This window comes from Fundulus heteroclitus, chromosome 8 (assembly GCF_011125445.2).
Source record: "Fundulus heteroclitus isolate FHET01 chromosome 8, MU-UCD_Fhet_4.1, whole genome shotgun sequence".
Taxonomy (NCBI): Eukaryota; Metazoa; Chordata; class Actinopteri; order Cyprinodontiformes; family Fundulidae; genus Fundulus; species Fundulus heteroclitus.
The window spans coordinates 18,120,414-18,136,523 of NC_046368.1; the positions used below are offsets into that span (position 1 = coordinate 18,120,414).

At 42.3% G+C, this 16,110-nt stretch overlaps 1 protein-coding gene across 1 annotated transcript; it reads left to right on the forward strand.

Annotated features, from left to right (window-relative positions):
- The first annotated feature begins 202 nt into the window (after positions 1 to 202).
- On the forward strand, positions 203 to 14,165 carry tmem38b (transmembrane protein 38B). The gene is made up of 6 exons (XM_012868998.3): positions 203 to 656; positions 7,135 to 7,291; positions 8,770 to 8,954; positions 9,079 to 9,166; positions 11,222 to 11,339; positions 12,887 to 14,165. The coding sequence occupies exons 1-6, from the start codon at positions 533 to 535 to the stop codon at positions 13,169 to 13,171; spliced, it is 957 nt and encodes a 318-aa protein (XP_012724452.2). The 5' UTR covers positions 203 to 532; the 3' UTR covers positions 13,172 to 14,165.
- The last annotated feature ends 1,945 nt before the right edge of the window (positions 14,166 to 16,110 follow it).

The following is a 16,110-nucleotide window of genomic DNA, read 5'->3' on the forward strand; positions in this document are numbered from 1 at the left end:
AACGAGAGTAGTTCTGAATAATCGATAGTAAAACACGTGACAGCTCTTCTAGCAGTTTTTGCACCAGATTATCATGCCGCCAAAACAGCTGCAGATTTATATCCTGTTCATCACCTCGCGAAGCCACCTTCTGACACCTGATTGGCTGTAGTCCTCCAATGACAACCCGCTCTGCCTCCGCCCCGCCACATCACTAACGTGGCGCTTAACGAAGCAGGAATTCCGGTAATGTGCGGATGACAGCGCGCGTCGCTGCTGACCGTCCCGTAGCAACGCGGAACTGTTGCCCAGCGACCAGCGGTGCTCCCACTATTCAGCTAGCCAGCTGTGAGCCAACGGGCTAAACACACAGCTGTTGTCTCCCCCCCCCTCCCTACCATTCCTCCTGGCTTCTGTCAGACCTCACAGACCGTGGATGAAGTGTTTATACCCTGATGCTCACAGTTGGACCGGTGTCTTTTCTCCACCCGTGGGTCGAACTAGCAAACTAGCATAGCGCGGTGCTCTCAGGTCGGCCTCAGAAACAAGAGGGATGGATGTGTTCGGCTTGCTGCACTTGGACGAACTGTCCCACGGACTGGCAAGCGTGTCCATGTTTCCTTACTTCGACATGGCGCACTATATCGTGTCGGTGATGGCTCTGAGGGAGCAGCCAGGTGAGTGGCGAGCTGCATAATCTAGGAGTTTATATGTCTGAAGTTTGAATAGAGGACAAGTTAACTTTAATGTGTTGCAACATTGCAACTTTGTCCCTGCAGCTATAAATGCAAACACAGTGGGTGTTGTGACAGTTAAAAATACACTGCATTCAGACTGAGCCTCATTATGTAATATAATTGTCCTTCTTGTGCAGTTTGCACACACACAAAAAACATTTAATAAGTCATTGTTTAAATGATTGTCTTTTATGTTTGTTATTGTCTTTTGTGCAGTAGGCTGTATTAAAGAAATTAAGAGTAACGCTTTATTTGTCAATCCTTAAACTGGCTAAAGAAATAAAAGAGAGCAGCAATAACAAACATAAACATTGAAGTTTATAATTCGAGCTCTTGGAATGACTGGATGTTCTGTTCTATATCACTGTAAGGAGATCTTTGTTTTGCTTTTATGTTGAAGATAACTTTATTACGATGATCGTTGCAGGCAAAGAATGTGACTGATTGTGTAGGTTCAGTGTTCAGGTATATTGGCTCAACGTTGTAACCTATGAAATGTCAAAACAAACGGCTTCTGCTTAAAGATGGTTAAATAACTTTCCAATGATGCCAAGATCGTGTATGTGGGGTTTAAAATAAACGCTGCTGCGGCCTTTTCTAAGCTGATATTCTGGGGTAAAATGTAAAATTCGTATCAAAGCTTATTGCCAAGCCCGTCCATACTGGTACCGCTATGAGCAGAGCCACGCCAAATTTTTGTCATGCTTTAAAAGTAGGTCAGAAAAGGTGATTTTTAAAAAATTAAATTCCTTTAAGAAGGCTTTAATGTCTAAAATACTTTCTGTTTGACTGCACTTTAGATTCCTTTGTTTAATCAGCTATAAATCAGACACAGTGACAATTGCAATAGTGGTTTCAGTGCAAAAATGTTCTTTAATGCCTTACCTTCACACAGATACCAAAAGTTTGCATTTACACCACATAGCTCGGGAGCTATACTTGATTTCTATCAGGTATGTAATTTCAGGTGTAAATTCTCCTAAACCCCTCTGGGCTTAAGGGGTAAAAGTTGTGACACAGAGTCATTAAAACATGCTTAATTTCCCAAAAATTTTGATTGATTGTCATTAAAAGTTCAGCAAATGATTTTTCGCTCAGTGTGCTGCCTGTTTAGTGCAGAAGAAATGCCAGTTAACTGAGTTTTAATACTAGTGCTTTTATTCACCCAACAAGGTAGCACTGAATAGGCCTGCATGATATTAGGAAAAATAAAGTCATTTATCAGTTTAATGTGATGACTTTAAGTAAAGATAAAGGAAAACATTAAAGGGGCTTAATGTGCTGGCTTTATTGGTACTCTTTTCTACTCAAAGGTGAGTTTGGGCCACTTTTCTGGATTATCTCCAGGGAGCTGAGTCGTTTGTTTGCTTGTAACTCAGCGGTTGGTTTAGCGGCTGTGTTGCACGTCGTAAGCCTGGGGTATCTCAGATAAGACTGCTCCGTATTTATGAACCCACCCAGCTGGTTTGTCAGCTTTATAGTTTCTGCCCTTTAGTCTCTGAAGCTGCTGAGGCATGAGTGCGTTTGAGGTTGGAGTTCTTCCAGCTCCGCTGACAGAGCGCCGGTCCAGAAAGAAAAATAAAACATCATATTTATGAGGACATCCCGGGAGGCACGCACACATCAGAACCGTCTTGCTGCACTTGCAGGTTTATGAGCCTCCGCTGCATAGCTAGCCGACTAACTGCGAGTTCGGATAAGATTGTGTTTATATGGTCAAAGCGGCTGTTCCTTCATCTGTGAAGTTGTCCTCCAGTTTACGCGTAGAACAATGTTTCTGAGGTTGGTCTGTTTTCAGACTACGTGACGCAGTGCAGGCCTGCTCGACGATTTAGTGATTTATGTTCACGTCTCAGATCAAGGTGTCTGGTTTCAGTCTCAGCGTAAACAGTCCTGTGTTGAGTTTCATGCTCTGCGTACATGCATGCACGGGTTAATCAGGGATTCTGCAGCGACCTCAGAAATAAACGAGCATGGCGGACGTTTCTGTTGGACCTGCGGTGGAGTCGCACGCTTACAAACAACCACTATGCAATAATGGGGAAAGTATGGCCTTGTTTTAGGTGTCCTGAAATCCTTCTTTTACTAAGGATTAAAAATTAAAAATGTTGTTTTTGTTAAACTTAGCTGCTTTGGTATAGTTCATTTTATTACAATCAATATTTAAACTAGTTTTAATTCAAGAGATTTACCATGACAAGTTTCAAAAGTCACCAAGCTCCAGAGAGAGAACTTTTTGTTCTTTAAAAAAATCTTCCAAGAGATATAGTTGATCCCAAATCAATATTTTGTAACAGAAGGGGTGGACAGTATGGAATTAAAATTTTATCATAATATGTTGTGATACTATTGTGATGACAACAAAAGTGATGATAAACGACTATTTGAACCGTCTTGCAGTTTTATTTAGACTACACTCGAACTGTGCTATGAACCAACCCTTACATGCCAGAAGCCTAATCCTCTATTTAGCCCAAGGCCAAGAGAAGTTATAATAACAATAAACTATTTAACCCGTCACAAATATGACTGATTGTTAGAGTGGTTGACAACAATAGCAGAGATTTAATCTCATATGAAGTCATCTAAGTAGATGTAGACAACGAGTCGGACCGCTTAAATCCTCCGCTGCAATTCTTGCCGGCCAGAGACATCACTTTTTGGCTTGTTTTCTCATCCCGGTGATAATGGTGTAAAACAATGAGAGCTAATGTTTTGACTGTCCTTTTTAGGTTTTTATAGAAAGCCAACGTATTTAGCAGAAGTTGTTCGCCACCATTGGCAGGTGTTCTGATGGTGTTCTGCTCCTAAGCCGGTTCTGGGATGAACGGATGACACCAGTGGTGGCGGTAATAGTCCAGGCCCTCTTCAAACAGATGCAGACATAGAAAAAAGGAAAACAAATGGAAATGTTAGCGTGTTTTTTACGGCTTGTTCAAGTGTTTTGCCGAGCTCAGACAACATGGAGACCCTCCTAGTGAGATGACTTTAAAATGAACCTTGTGTCTGTCGCAGCGCGTTCTAGCGACTCGGACCAAAGTCGGGCCTCGTGCCACGGTGTGTTTCTGTTGTGGCTATAGTGACAGGTGGGCTTCCAGTCGCTCCGGCGTTTGACTTTCAACACGCAAACATTCAAGAACACAGATGCTGGCCATTGTGGTCACCGCCGCCGCTGATCTATTTCTGAACTTGCCTTGCGAAGCATCTGAGCCGCCGTGACATTTTAACCCATTGTCCCCAGCCCGCTGGCATCAGGCCGCCTCCAACTTGGTGGGAGGTGCAGAGAGTTGAAACGCAGCTTAAGCAAATGGTTCACACGAGGTGCCTCTGGGAAATGGGTTTGGATGTGAGCGTTCGGTGACTTCTGGGGGCAGGAAGTGTCTGAAGACAGTGGAAACGGTTTAACAGCAAGTAGGATCTCGGAAAAGTTTGAGCTGGTTTTCAGGTTCTTTTCTTCTTCTTTTCCATAAAAGGAATGGAATGCCATAAACCAATCCGGCCCTTCCTGCCTGTCCTCCATCCTGTCTTAAACCGTTTTCCTCAACTTCTTCGGGTTTTTATTCGGGGGTTCATTGAATCGTATTTCAGACCGTTGGTAACATTAAGAGGAAGAAAGTCATTATTTAAGATCATACGGGGCATTGTGTTAGACGCAAACACACAAAAGCGTTCTCAAAAAAAGAGCTCAAGAGCTCGCTTTAAGTCGTTATCTCATTACGGAGTTATTTTAAACTCAAAGGCGGCAGACATCGCCACATGTGGGCTGTTATGGAGGCAGCAGACAGAGACATGGAGGAGCAACAGTAGTTATTTGTCTGTCGACAGTTTTTGCTTCAAGCCTGAAATAGAAAAAGAAAGAGTTTCTTTTAAATCCGTTAATGACTGTAAAGACTGCTCAGAGGGACGAGGAGGACCTTTTAGATGGGCCGTGGAAGTGGAGCGCAGGATGAGGCTGATCATGTGAGAGGGGAGGAAGTTTGGACGGATGTTGAGGCCGGGGGCTCCTATTTGTAGGCCTGGGGGCTGTTTGGTCACGTGTCCCGTTGAATAATGCCTTGTGGTGTCCCTTCGTTGAGTTGACTGGGACAGATGATGAATCTACCGTAGGACCTGAGTATTCATACCGCTTGAAGTTTTTTACATCTCGTAATATTAAAAGGGCAGACTTCTATGGACTTTTGTTAGGATGGTATGTGGTAGACCAGCATAAGGTAGAGCATAATAGTAAAGGGAGCAGAAAAATGATGCTTCGGTATAAAACCTTTCCCCCCCAAATAAAGAAATCTGAAAAATGCGGCGTGCGACTTTGCTTAGTTTGTAGGAACCCAAATCTTCAACTAAATGGATTTAGATCTGAACTTTGACTAGGCCATTCTAGCCCACGAATGTACTTTAATCGAAACTATTCCACTGTAGGTCTGGCTGTGATTCAAGGTCATATCCCTGCTGGAAGGCGATGCTCTCCCCATTCTCTCATTCTAAGTCATTTCTTTATACCCGCTAAAGACGAACATCTTCTCAGCGGGATGCTGCCGCCACCATGTGTTACAGTGGGATGGGTCGTTGAAAGTTATGTTCTACCACACAGCGCAGGTTAAAGAAATTTAATTTTGGTCTCATGTGACCAGAGCTTTGTCTTTCCCCCCCCCACATTTGACGTGGCGTGTGACCGACCTTTAAACGAGACTCTCTTCTTGCCACGCTTCCATTAAAGTTCAGTTTTGCGGAGTGCACAACTAATAGCTTTCCAGCTGACAGACTCCCCCCACCTGAGCTTCGGATCTCTGCAGCTCCTTCAGAGTTAACGTTGTGCTCTTGTGCGTTACATGATCTCAAAGAATGAAGAAAAGAGACTAGAGTCAACTCTGTCTGTTCCTTCCAGCCAAAGAAAATGACAAACAAACTAGGGGAGGCATGTTATGGTACAGCAGCAGCAGCAGCAGCAGCGTGGTTGGCCTGGTTACTCTGATTTGCCTTGTAAATGTGTGTGTCCTACCAAGCAAAGGAGAAGAGGTGGTAAAGGTGGACCGGCTCATCAGATCCCTTTAAGTTTGCATCAGCAGAATCTACCGAGTTGTTGGGTTGTGTTTTCTGCTCTTGAATCGATCCCGCTGCACCCTGAAGCTGAAGCACTAAACCTGATTTTCTGTTTCTGCCCGCTCAGGCAGGCTCTAACGCTGATGGCGTTGGCTCCACGTCTAAACGTGGTGACTGAGCAGCGTAGCTGTTTGCAGCGTAAACGACTGATTATTGATTATAAAGCTATCCATGCTGTTCGTGCTTGAAAATCCTTCATTGTGGCTGAATTAAAACAGTTATGCCAAGGAAAGGGGTTCAGGAACTGTCACAATCTTTTTACGATCTGAATCATGTTAAGGGTAACAGAAAAGCAGAAACAGAAGAAATCTGTAATTGAGGAGCTACTTTGCTGCATCGCTGATTTACAAACAGGAAGTGCTAAGCCTGCGAGATGAAAGGTAAAAAGCGATCGTGCATAGTAGAGTCCGAAATAGTCTGCAGAGAAGACATACAGAGTTTTAAATTCCCCAGATCGCTCTCCAGGAGACCATAATCGTTTGTTAATCCCCAGATTACCCTTCTACTCCCAAGTACGGCTGTATGGCTGCAGCTTCTCGGGACAGGGCTAACTAAAGAGCTACCTGTATGAGGTGTGATCTAAACACGTTGATTTCTGGGCTTGATCTGGTCGTGTTAAACCAAACAGGCCTGTCTTGGCTTGAATACATCACAATTAAATGGGTGTGTTGTAAATGTATCATAACAATATGTTGATAATTTTGGTTTACCGAGTAATATTTTAGTTTTATTGAACGCTATCATTATGGAAGTCAACAAACGTGTTACGGCACGAAGCAAAGCAGTTCCCAGGCTTTTGGGTTTGCCTGCATAAACCAGGAGTTCCTGTCTGTTTTTGTCGAGCAGGTACTGAGTGAGTGATAGCGGGGGAAGCGAAGCCTGTAACGTCCTGTCTAATCAGGCTGGATGTACTCAGAAAGCTGCTGCTGATCCTTATCACTGAGGGCTTCTGGATCAGTTCCATTATCTTTGAAGGCCATTCCTCTGCTATGAACTTTGGACCGTAAACGGCAGGGCAAACTCTGCGGGTGTGTTCGGAGAACTCTTCCCTTCCTCTGTACACAGGGCCTGTGGACTGTAAACCAGTTAATATTTACACAGCCAAGAAGTTGGAGGCACATATAAATCTGAGTGGGACAAGACCAATGCATTGCATTGTGCTAAACCTGATTTGTTGCGATTGGTTTTTGCAAACAAACAAACAAAAAAAAAAAGTCCAGCGCTGTTAATATGGTATTCTGAGACTTTTTCACTCATGCAACTTTTAGAAAGCTGCAGATGCAATGCCCCAATCCCGCTAATGACCATGTCTCTTTCACAGGAGCTCTGGCCGTGTCCAGAGTCAGCCCCTTGGCCTGCTGGTTCAGCTCCATGCTCTACTGCTTCGGGGGAGCGGTGCTGTCAGGGATCATGCTGGCCGAGCCGCCGGTAGCGCCTTTGTCCAACGGCACCGGTGTCCTGCTCGCTTCAATCATCTGGTAAATAGCAGAGGCTGTGGCAGTGAACGGCATGGGCCTGCATTTGTCTAGATGATCAGAGAGAAGCAAAGCAGCTTGTGTTGTTTATCAGTCAGAGGCGACACACAAATGTGACATTATGCCTTATCTTGCTTCTCTAAAGTCAGGAAAAGCCTAGAAATGGAAAAACCCAGGATGCAGCAGGCTTCCTGAGCTTTAAAAATAAATCCTTTGGTGCCCTCTACAGGTTCTCTATAATAATTACAGCTTTTACACAAACATCCTGCATTGAAGAGAAGTGTTTGTCGGACATGAATGAGTCATTGCAGTCAGATGTTTGCTAACACTCCTCAGGCCGTGAATGTCATATTAAAATTTGGCTTTTTGATTATGCATTTGGAAGTCCTCTTTACAACTATATATAATTATAAAACATACTAATGATGCTTGTGATTTCTTTTAAACCGGAAAGTGTTGCACGTGTGTTTTTACTTACTCACGCAGGGTCTAAATTATACACACAGCTTAAAATAAATACACACATACGCCCAATTAGGTTAAATGTCTCTTAAAAAGCTTCAGAAAACCCAGTGATGGCTTCTTGAAGCCATATTACACCTGGTCATGCTATAACTCCAGTTATTCGTTTGGCCAGTTGTTTTATTAGGAATTTGTCAATGGTTTGTGTTTTCCCAGGAAAGCACATAGCTTTAAAGCCCAATTCATTCTTCACCAGTCCAGAAAGTTAATGTTCACATTTTTTTTAAATCAATCCCGAAAAAAAAACTATTTAGATGCCCGTTTGGAACCATTGTCCCAATGGAACCAAATCGTCTACACATTTTGACCCTCTAGCTGCAGTTTTGTGGTGAGGTTGAGGAATTCTTCATTAATCCATCCATTTTGTAACGATTGCGTACCTCTGGAAGCACAGCAGACCCTTAGCATGATGTTGCCACCGTCATGCTTCGCAGTGGTTTTGACTGTCTGACAATGACTACTTCAAACAGTCGTTTATCAGCTTTGGTGGTTGTTGGGTTGTTTCTGATCCCTGTAACCAAATCACTTTTTAGCTGAGAGTAACGGTTGGATTCAAATGTTTAAAAAGTGGATGCAGTATATCCAATATAGTTTTGGAGCATTAACATTTAGCCATGGCAATGGGTTCCCCGTTAGCACCGACCTCAACCATATTGAAATTTTGTGAACAATGCTTAAAAAGCCAGCTCCCTGTGGTTGAACCTACAAACGCGAAGGAACTCCACACCTCCTGTCTAGTGGAGAGATCACATTTCCAGCACAAACTTGTTAATGGCCACACAATCTGCTTGGTTGTGATTTCGCAATCATTTGTTTGGAAAAAGAACCGTTTGAATAAATGATCAAAAGGCCAAAGTTAATAAGGCATTTCCTCCGAGTGATGAGGGGGGTAGGGTGTAATCTTCTGACCGGAACTGTATGGCTGTGCCAAAGTATCAGAGGTTAATTTGTCTCTGCAGGTACCTCGTCTTTTATTGTCCCATGGACGTGGTCTACAGCTGCGCAGCTCTGCTCCCCCTCAGGTTGGTGCTGTCAGCAATGAAGGAGGTGACCAGGACGTGGAAGGTCCTCGGAGGGGTCACTCAGGCCCACAACAAATACAAGGACAGCCTGCTGGTTATGATCGCCATCGGGTGGGCGAGAGGTCAGTAAGTGGTCGGAGTCATGCGATCGGAGACGCCATTTAGCTTTTACGGCCTCCAAACTAGTATCTATAATGTATGTTTTGCCTGTTTTTCCTGCATTAAAGGCTTGTCTGTACTTTCCAGGTGCCGGGGGCGGCCTCATAAGTAATTTTGAGCAGCTTGTCCGGGGTGTATGGAAGCCCGAAACCAATGAGCTCCTTAAGATGTCCTAGTAAGTCTTTTACAGCGCTTTTAAGGTGTTTCCTAGTTGGGGGTGAAAAAATTTTTATTTTTCTATCATACACAACCCTGGAGTTCTGGGGGCTGCTTTAAAGGAAGGCAGCCCACACCTAACTCCAAAAGTCCTGTATAAACTGATCAGGCATAACATTATGACCGGCGAATAACACTTATCATCTATTAATCATAGCACCTGTTGGTGGGGGATCATTTTGTTCTCAAACTGGTTGTTTTAGAAGCAGGAAAAATGGCCAAGCGGAAGCACTGAAGCAAGTTTGATAAGGGTGCGTTTGAGATGTGTCAGAGCATCCCCCAAAACTTCAGGCTTTGTGGGTTGTTGCCAGTCTGCAGTGGTCAAGATCCTTCAAATGTGACCCAAGGAACACGGGTGAACCTGTGACAGAGCAGCTAACGGACACACGTGGGGATCACATGATGATCCATGTAGCCCAACGGATTAGCTGCTGCAGCTCTGTTGCTGAAGAGGTTTCTGCTGGTTCTGAGGAGAAAAAAAGTACATAGTGCATTTTGGTGTAGAATAAGGCCTCCTGCCAAGAAGAGAAATGAGTTAGTTCAAGTCGGTAAGCTTTATTAATCCTGAATTAATTTCTAAAGTTTGGCCCGTTCACTAAAGGCAACAAATGGTCAGAAAAATAACTGCAATAAGAGAGCGTTCAATCAGCATTAGCAACAATGTGCTAGCAGCTCAGTGAGCAAGTCAGTGAAAGGTTCCATACAACACTGATTAAAAGGGGACATATCTGCCCCCAAATACAGTCAGTTCTGTACTTGGAGTCTCTAGGTATGCAGGTAAGTTTAATGTAGCCTTTTCAGAAGCTGCGTAGATATCCTTATCTTCTGTTTTGGTCATATTTTTCAAGCCATTAAGTTTTTTTCAAACAATTGCGTCACAGTATTTGCTGCAGAGCTGCTGAACAAGGTCACGGAAGTCCGGCTTACCGATTTCGCGAATCCGCCATTTTTATTTCCGCAGAGGGATTTTGTAGTTCAAGCCGAAGGATGTCAAAATAAAATAAATAAAATATTTATTTTCTACGGAGCCCTAGAGGGGTCATCACAAAATGTTTTGCATGTTGAGAGAATGTGCGCTTGTTTTACTACATTGTGCTCTCGTTTAACTATATTGTGCACTCGTTTTACTATAGTGTGAGCTCATTTTACAAAATTGAGCTCTCATTTTAAGCATAGTAAAACGAGGGCACAATTTATTAAAACGAGAGCACAATTTAGTGAACTTGGTTATAGAACATTGTGTGCACGATCTACTTAAACGTGGCCACAATATGTAAAATGTGCACTGAATATTGTGTTGACACATGTAAACATGAGCACGTTATAGTATATTCGAGATCTCGATCTACCAAAACGCACCCACGAATAATTAAAACATGTGCTCGAATAAATTGTATTTTCTGTTATTTAAAAAAAAAATCGATCAAGATCACCATTTAACATTCACTTTTTATCAGTTTTTATTTCTCAAAAAACAGATAAACAGTAATTTTTATCCTTTTTTTGCTCCATTTACTTTTCTTTTTCGATAACTTTTTTTTTAATTTTATCTCAGAAAGGTGCTATTTAAATAAAATGGCATGCTTCAAGAGTTCTGGCCTGTTTAGGCAGCAAAACAGGGACCAACATACTGCCAGGCAGGTGGCCATAATGTTATGCCTGATTGGTGTAGCCCATACACATAAAGGCCGAATCATTTGTCTCATGTGACGAATGAGTAGAAATTAAAATGTGTATTTTTCCCACAATATGGTCCTAATTTATTTTAAAGCATCGGACAAAGCGATTAAACACACATTGGTCCCTTAATGAGCTGTAATTATGCTGCCAGGTTCGTGGTTCTGACAGGTTGCATGACGATGTAGAGCTTTGCAGGCGTTTTACATGCAGAGCGGATCACAGGCATCCGGATATATAAAGCATCGGCAGACTTGACTGTTAAGATAATAAACATTTCTGTGTATTGTATGCTTTTCTTGCATATTAAAATATTTTGGTATTCTGTTGATTTCAGCCCCACAAAGGTGACCCTGATGGGAGCGGTGCTGTTTGCTCTGCAGCAGACTCACTACCTGCCTTTACAGAAACACCACCTGATGCTCTTCTACACCATCTTCATTGTCGTCAACAAGGTCAGTGTCCCGCTAAGCCCCCCCCCCCCCCCACTCCGAGTGGAATGCAGCCCAGCGAGTAACATGCGTAATAGGGAGGTCTAATAAGAGCTATCTGACGGTGTTCCTTTTGTATTAATTGGGGCAAACCTTTGATATAAGAAACGTGTTGATGCCACAGCTCAAACCAGATCTTTGATGTTTTGTCTTTTAAATGACCTTTCTGCCTTTGCTGTGTTTTTTTTTTTTTTTTTGAAGTTTTCACTGCGGTGACTCACATTAGCTGCGTATTACCCGCAGGCCTGGAGCTTTTGCATCATTTTCATCAGCTTGCATCACCCACTTCTCTCTTCTCTGGGAAACTTGTGCTCATGACTCAGACACAGATAAATCTATCACATCTTCTTTCAACTTTTTGCTCCAGTTAGCTCCCACTGACTGATCTGTCAAATTACCAGCAGCCCGTTTCGTCAGATTTAAGAGCCGGGTCCAGGCCCGCTGTTTATTATTTACTTCCTGATGATGTAGATGTTACGCAGTCATTCGCTAATGAAAATTAGCCACTAATATGTTTACCTCCTTAGTGCTTTTATATGCATATTAAGCAGCCACTATAGGCTTGCTGAATAAGCACCCATTGATCACTCACAGCTTAATGGAGACATTTATTTAACGTGTCCACGTTTATGCAGGGCCAACTGATGTGTGGCAGACATCTTGGCAGCTTCTTTACAGTTGAGCTGCTTGCATGTGATAATGATTTTTGCCCTTTTTTTTAAAGTTAATTAATTAGTTTGGTGCTTTTATAAAAATAAATACCTTTTTTTATGTTTTTTTTTTTTACAAGTAGACATAAATGTAAGAGGTCTTATCATAATCCACGAGGTTAAAAAACAAAACAGTTCACAATTCTCTCAGACAGAGGCTGAGAGAACTGCCTGGTGTCCAGACCTCTGTATTGGAGAAACTAAACAAGCTCTGTCTGATTTAAACACATTTTCTATTGCCTATAGTTAACTGTAAGAAAATTAGGTTATGTCTCCAATTAATAATCAACAAGACGTCTTGTACGGTTGTATTGTTGTAATCAGGGCTATTCAGTAATGTGGGACAGAACCCCAATCCACAGAGATGGGGTTAAAATTAGGTTTGTTGCAATTTTCATTTTATTAATCATAATATGTCAAGTATACCTAACTTACAAATAATAATGGTTTGTTTACTGAGATGGAACAGAAGAAGGAATCAGGGGGGGAAAGGGGTGAAGTAATACAAACACGACAGCAATATAGAAAACACATCTTTGTTGACAAACTGGGAACGAAACCTCCCTAAGCTGGTTATGAATTGAGTGGTCAAAAATAACCCAAACTGTAAAAGTTAAAGTTGCTAATATTACACAAACAGTTTCTGTTGTCATGCCCTTTCCCCGTAGTGTTGGTTCTATCTGAAATGTGGTTTTTTTTATCTTAATTTAGCAGTTTTCCCTCCGCATTTAATCATTTTTCAGTCCACCAGACTGTTTGGACAAACCCTCTCATGTGATTTCTCGTTTTGCTTTGCTTCAGTCTCGGATGATGCTGACAGGCTCCTCCTCCTCGCCCTTCGCCCCCATCGAGTCGGCCCTGTACAAGACGCTCTTCAGCGGCCATTCCCCGTACGCCGCTCTCACGGCGGAGGTACAGAAAGCAGGCACGGATAACGGCACGTCGACGGGAACCGCCTGTCACGCCACAACCAAAGAGTCAGAGAAGAACAGATCAGCGGGTCAGAAGAACTCTTCTTCACCTGTTGAGGGTGAGGAAGGCTCGCTCAAAGCCAAAGAGGCCAAAGACTCCAAAAAGATCAACTAGGTAGCCTTCGCTCTGGGGGCACTTTTATCTGAAGCCTTTCTGATTCAGATTTATCACGTTAAGGGCCTGATCTTCAAGTATGACAATTATTTTACATTATTATTATTATTATTATTATCAATGTGATAATTTTATTATTATTATTACCTCCAACGGCTTTCCTTAGAACTTCGTCTTTCTTTACAGCAGTAAAAGAGTTCACACAGTTTACTAATTTAAATACGGACCAAAGTGGTTTTGTATATCTTATCTGTTGCAGACGCAGTCTTTGTAGATCGACCGCAACACGACCAGTCATTGGACATGCAATTTTTTTACTTTCCCTGCGCAATTCAGCGCTCCTTATTTGGGCTCTTTGAAGATCAGGCCCCAAAAGTTGAACTAAAAGTTTGTGTTCTGTTTTTGTTTCCCCTTTTGAGAAGAAATCCGTTTTGGTTGCAGTGCCTAAAAATATCTTATTTCCCCCAAACGATTTCTTCCGTGTTTCTCAGGATTTTAAGTTCGGAGGTGAAGAATTGTTCACCTCATCTCATCGAGAAATGAATTAAACAACCTCTGGATGTTTTTGTGGGATAATTACCCACTCCTTAAAGAGCCATGAAATGCATGCTGTTGGACATGAACGACACGTTATCCGTTAGCCGATCGCAACCTTGCATTACAAAGTGTAGCTTTTATTAATTTTTTTTGGAAATATTTATTTTGTAATTTCAGAGCTTTGGGACCAATGCTGTACACCTGCTGAGAATCTCTGTATATTTAGCTCTATGTAAAAGTTGAATTAGTTCTTTTTTTATTCTTACAGGGGTTTAGAGTTTTTAAGATAAACTATATTTGATCACACTGAGATATTTTATTATATTTATACTAAATAACGGCACCGTTGAATGTAATATATTGTGAAATGCAATGCAGTCGTGTTTTTTTTTTTTTTTTTCTTCTGCCTTGAATGAAATCCAAGCACGTGAGAATAAACAGGTTTAAATGAGCTTAACGGTCTTGTTGTTCTACCAGACATGTGAGATGCTATCTCCTTTTTTTAAAAACCCAAAAGACATAGGTTTCTCGCTTAACTCTTGTACAAGACGCCTCATTAATGCAACATCAAACGCTGTTCCTGCGATCCTAACCGCTGCGTGAGTGCACGTCAGCGAGCAACTTCTAGTGACTTTTAACTGCTCTTAAGTTGATACAAATCCTCACAGCGCCCACAAGTAACTTTTCTCAGCAGGCTTAAACATTGCATCATCGTAACATCAGCACCTGATTGATACCTCACCCTCTCTGAAAAGCTGCTGGATAGAAATCCCACAAATCCCCCCCAATTCTCATCTGCGTAACCTCAAACGGTGGAGCATCCCCTCCCATCCCACCCCAAGCCCTCTCCTCTCTGTGAATGCAAATTGAAAAGTGAGGGTGGGTGTAAAGGAGAAAAGAGAAGAAGATCAAAAGCGATACTGGTGGAGGTGATGTACCTGCTAATAAAATGCTCCTAGATCTCAGGTGTGTGTGTGTGTGTGTGTGTGTGTGTGTGTGTGTGTGTGTGTGTGTGTGTGTGTGTTAGTTAAAGTCCTGTGTCTCAGTGTTTGCTGCTGAACGTTGCAACACGCACACACACATCAATTAGTGAACAAAGCAGCCCACCCATCACTGTTGGGGGACCCTAATTTTTTTCCCCCCTCATCCGCTCCTTGCTCCTTTTCTGCCTCCAACATCATATGAGGATTTTCCCATCTATTCGTTGTTGCTTTTATTTTTTATTTAATTAAAAACATTTTTTATAGATGATCTGGGCTTCAAACGGTAAACAAGTTGGCTTTGCTTGTCGATATTTCTGCACCAGGTTATAAATAGATGTGGCAACGTTTGGGCATACTGTTGTTCATAAACATCCACACTAGGGCTGGGCGATATTTTTAGGCTGAATGCCGATATTCAATATTTATCTCGATATGTTATCTTTTCATAAGGTAATTATAAAAAGAAATCAAAGCTTTATCCCAAATGTCTCCCAGGCACTTTTTTATTAGCAAAAAGCTGTAGATAAAAATGAAAAAAAAAAGCTGACAAATGACCTACTGGTATACATTAAGGTGTAATTATAATGCAGCATAGACCATCTAGATATAAACAATATAGTCTCATATCTCTTTTTAAAATTTCTCAATATTTTTTTTTTAAAATCTTGTTATATTGCCCAGCCCTAATCCACACACCCTTCATTAGCACCACTGATCCCCAGATTCCACATCCTCAGCGATCGCTTCATTCCATTCACGTACGTGTACGTCCGACCGACGGAGCAACTACGTTATTATTTTAATTAACGAGAACGGTTCCACATTCTCCGTGACTACGCCGGACGTCACTGTCTGCGGACCCGCTCTCCGTCGTTCACCGTCAAATTACAGTCCTCCAACTTTCTGCTGCCTGCCGGTCCGTCTGGCTCTGGCCGGGTCAAGCTCCACATTTCCAATCATAGCAAACAGGAAAAAGAACGTCAACAACCTCCAGTCTGTCAAATTGAAATGGTGTAAATGGAGATTGTTAACCATACATTAAATATCCTCGGCCTCCAAGAAACTTTGGATGAATTACACCTTTATTGTCACAGATCCTGGATAATTCATGGTTCAACATATTTAAAAAGTAAATTAAAAACCTACATAATCTGGTTGCATTGGGTGTGCACACCATTAAACAGAAACTTTGCTGAAGCACATTTTCGGCGACATTTTTGGTCTTCTTTGGTGCCAGCATCTTCGGCATCAACATACCACGCCTTGACTGGCTGATATTTCACTCTATGTTGCGTTTGTGCCAGAAAATCTATCGGCCTGTGAGGACATCTCTTCAGCTGACCCCAGACTTTTTCAATCACATGTCGTTCTGGACTCTGGCAAGGCCGTTTCAAAACCATCTTTTGATCCGGTGAGGTA